This window comes from Chenopodium quinoa, unplaced genomic scaffold (assembly GCF_001683475.1).
Source record: "Chenopodium quinoa cultivar QQ74 unplaced genomic scaffold, ASM168347v1, whole genome shotgun sequence".
Taxonomy (NCBI): Eukaryota; Viridiplantae; Streptophyta; class Magnoliopsida; order Caryophyllales; family Amaranthaceae; genus Chenopodium; species Chenopodium quinoa.
In genome coordinates this window covers 6,482,539-6,486,675 of record NW_018743574.1, presented here as the reverse complement: position 1 = coordinate 6,486,675, position 4,137 = coordinate 6,482,539, and the positions used below count along the sequence as shown (strand labels likewise).

At 37.5% G+C, this 4,137-nt stretch overlaps 1 protein-coding gene across 1 annotated transcript; it reads left to right on the top strand.

Moving 5' to 3' along the window:
- The first annotated feature begins 826 nt into the window (after window positions 1-826).
- On the top strand, window positions 827-3,502 carry LOC110682357 (putative oxidoreductase TDA3). Its single transcript, XM_021858689.1, has 2 exons — window positions 827-2,029; window positions 2,843-3,502. Exons 1-2 carry the CDS (start codon window positions 1,126-1,128, stop codon window positions 3,217-3,219), a joined length of 1,281 nt encoding a protein of 426 aa, XP_021714381.1. The 5' UTR covers window positions 827-1,125; the 3' UTR covers window positions 3,220-3,502.
- Window positions 3,503-4,137: the final 635 nt, after the last annotated feature.

Sequence of the window (4,137 nt, the reverse complement as noted above, 5' to 3'; positions counted from 1 at the left end):
CAACTTGATTGAAAATGAAGACACTACATTTGTCTTTTATGAGAAAGAATAATAAAAAGAAAAAAAAAACTTTATATCCAACAACAAGTTTTAGGGTCCATTAATTGAATAAATTTATAATTATATAATATGATGATGGTTAAATAAAGCATGTTTTATTAGTTTCTGCCCATGCATGATTGATGTGATTGCCTCATTGTTGTTGAATTGGCTAGCACTAACGACTTGAACTAATTACCAATTAGTATTTGGTTATTTAGTGTTTTCTTGTCATTATTATCTCTTTTTAGATCTTAATTGAGAGCTAGCTTAGCTAATGACAACTGAGAATCTTAATCATTTCACCTAATCCCTCTAATCCTTTGAGGAGGTTGTCGCTTTAGTGCGCTAGTCCCAACCCCTTTTATCTGGGGGGTCAATGATCTACATCACTATGTTACACCAACACTCAAAGCACTGTTTCAAAATTTAGATTGTTCATCTTTAATAATAGATAGAAAGAATTCAATGCCTAAACTCCCTTGGTTTCTCAAAGTTGACCAAATTTAAATGTTTATTACCTTGACATGGTAGACTTGAAAAAAAGAAACTTGTAATACATACTTTATATGAATTAAATGGATTTTCACTTAATATGTGGTGAAAAATGATTTGAATGTAAATGAATATCTTACTTATAAATTAAAATTTTGATAATAAATGTTAAAATTGTTTTAAAAAGATCTTTAGGGACGACAAATGAGAAAGATTGGTACGAACGAATGCCTAGTTAAACCAAAACTTTTAAGCTGATATTCAACCTTATAATCGTTCCGTGTGGAGTGCTTAGCTTGATACAACAATTTATCTTACCTTACCAATGTTGTTTTTTTTTTACAAATATAAATTGAATTGATATACATTGCCCAATAGAGCTGAATATACAAATTAATCAGCCATAAGGCCCAAATATATTAGCCCAAAAGACCCTTCATTTAAATTTACAGATTCAGCCCAAATAACAGTCCAGGCTTTAAACCCGTATCAACAAAATCCAACTTATTCCACGTGTCAAATCACCATTCTTCCAGAGCAACGCTTCTTCCAGAAATCCAAAATGGTGAAAAAAAGGGAAAACAAAAAAAAATGGAAACAAAATTAATTTCTTCATCCCCATTAACAAAAACAAAACTTCGTCATTTCCTCTCTCCTTACTCCAAACCCTTAATCGCCACCTCAATACGTTGCTCCTTATCCACTCCGAACATGTCCAAACCACCGGGAACCGGCGATGACCGGCGGCTCAAAGTAGTGGTGTGCGGCGGCGGAGTCATCGGAGTTTGCACGGCATACTTTCTCGCCAAAAACGGCGCCTCCGTCACCGTCGTTGAACAGTCCTCCGTCGCATGCGCCGCCTCCGGAAAAGCCGGTGGATTCCTGGCCTTAGATTGGTGCGACGGTGGGCCCCTCTCTTCCCTCGCACGTACCAGCTTCAATCTCCACCGTTCATTGTCCGATGAGCTTGATGGGCCTTCATCCTACGGTTACCGTCCACTGGACACCCTAAGCGTGGCAATTGATGAGTCTCATAGTAAACCCAGTAGTAATGTTAAGAATTTACCGTCATGGGTAGATGGGCCAGCCCAGAAATCGAAGCCCATTGGGACGGCCCAAACGACGGCCCAAGTGCACCCCCAGTTGTTCACGAGGTGTTTGATGACGAATGCGGTGGAGAAGTATGGAGCAGAGGTGGTGATTGGGAGGGTGGATGAAGTTGGTTTTGATGAAAAGGATGAAGGGCGAGTTGACTCGGTTGTTTTGAATGATGGACGAGTTCTTTATGCTGACTCGGTTGTGTTGGCTCTTGGGCCTTGGTCTTCTAAGTTGGCTTTAGTGTCTTCGTTGTTTAGAGTTTATGGGCTTAAGGCCCATAGTATTGTTCTAGAGCCCAAAGAGCCTGATCTTATCTCGCCTCATGCGTTGTTTCTCACTTATTATCCAGCCCATGGTGGTAGGCCCATGGACCCTGAAGTCTATCCTCGGCCCACTGGTATAGCTAATTCTATCTTTATTATTGCATTCTTAATTTGATTATTGCATTATAAAGTCAATATTTGATTATTGAATTATTGATTATTAAGTCATAAGTTACAATTTTACAATGTCATTATTTTTAGGTGTGTTTGTGATTTTACTTGTATTAGCATAGTGGCATAATGCCATATTTTGGTGAATTATTCTTGAAGTGTGGGATGCTATGGTAAATTTTCTTAATTTTGTTTCTATTGATGAGTTAGGTTTCGGTCTCGATTGAAGACATCGTAGCTATTGTGTATCTCAACGGCCGAGTTTTGGTCGTTTTGTTCCCCTTGCCGGTTTAAGATAGTAGAATTATGGCACATTGAATACTGCATAATATAGTGGAGTTGTATGTTTTAACTAAAAGTAGTGAGTATTGAACTATCAGTGAATGGTTGGTATACTCACTACATATATCAATATATGTAGTAGTGAATGTCACATTTGATTTGGGATCAATGTTCAATACATTAATATAAGGAACTTTCATTCTCTTAGTTACATCGCCACCATATGTTCAATCTAGTCTCTTTGAACATACAGAGTATATGCTAGTGCATCAGTGCCTTTAGTAGCATTGTTAAGGTGTTTGCTATTTCTGATATTATAAGATTACGCATCAAGTGAGCAATTAAGTATCGATTCAGGGGGATGATCAACAATCGATTTAGGCAAGATTGAGTAATTTCATTGTTGAAGATTCAAATTGTTTTAAGGCATGTAATTCACTGCTGAAGCTTGGCTAATCATGTGATGGCTTATCATAAATAATATTCTTTCACAGGTGAGGTGTACATTTGTGGGATGTCATCAACAGAGGAGGTGCCAGATGATCCGGAGCAGGTTACACCCAATCCAGAATCAATAAAAATCCTCAAACAAGTGGCCGGGAATGTTTCCACACATTTAAAGGAAGGGGAAGCACAGGTTACAGCAGAGCAAGCATGTTTCTTGCCATCCACTGATGACGGTGTTCCAGTAATTGGTGAGCTTCCGGGCATGAAAGGATGCTTCGTAGCAACTGGGCATAGCTGCTGGGGCATCCTTAATGGGCCAGCAACAGGAGCTGCATTGGCTGAACTTGTTATTGCCGGTAAAACTAGTATTGCTGATCTTAGTCCGTTTAGTCCAGCAAGGTTCGTTCTTAAAAGTAAAAGGTAATGAAGCTGTACATTAGCAGTGAGATACTGCAATATTACAACAATCATATTAGCACTTAGCAGTTGTTTGGTATTTGCATGATGTATATTGTATATCCTGGTCCTGAATATACAAATGGCTTCAACAGTATGTAACATTCTGTAAGACTATAACTGAATTCAGGTCTTCAGGACAGTATTTTATAGTGAGCAGTAAATTTAGATGAAGAAATTAATGAAGGCCTTAATTTCTGAACCAAACTATGATTATCTTTTTTTTGTGGAATAAGTACATGTTCTATGGACACTATGGATAGTACAATACGAACTACGGAGTACAAAGTACTTGTGTGTTACAATTGTGGAGTAATATTTAAAACGTGACAATCCTTTGTGGCTCTCTATAACACGAGGTTCCTACAAAAATTTAAAAGAGACCTTAAATTTTTTTTCTACACACAGAATTAGAAGTTTAGAGACTTTGGACCAATTGAGTTGGAGATGGTGTCTATTGTCTGGTGATCTGGTCTGGCTGGAAGCCCAAGGTCAACTCTCTCGGGCTTTGAAATAAGAAATAAAAAAAGGAGAGTTCCAAAGTCAAAAATCTACTCGTACCATTTTGGGCTATTAAATGCTCGATAACTTTGAAGTTTCAAAGTCAAAACTTCATGTATAAACTAATACGACCAAAATCCAATTAGAAACGAGAAAAGTCTTTTTATTAGCTCGTGTAGTAATTTATCATTGTGCTTCTTTATGTAAGTTGTACTCCGTACTACAAGTTTTAAAATTTGTAAGACAAAAAATGGTCCCTTGTTGCATTTGTAACCAACCTACTCATTTATTGCATTATCCATTTATTAATACAAATTATGGCTTGGTGCTCCCAAGGCAGGTATAAATGTTTCACAGACGAGCTGCAAAACGCTATCGGAAAATT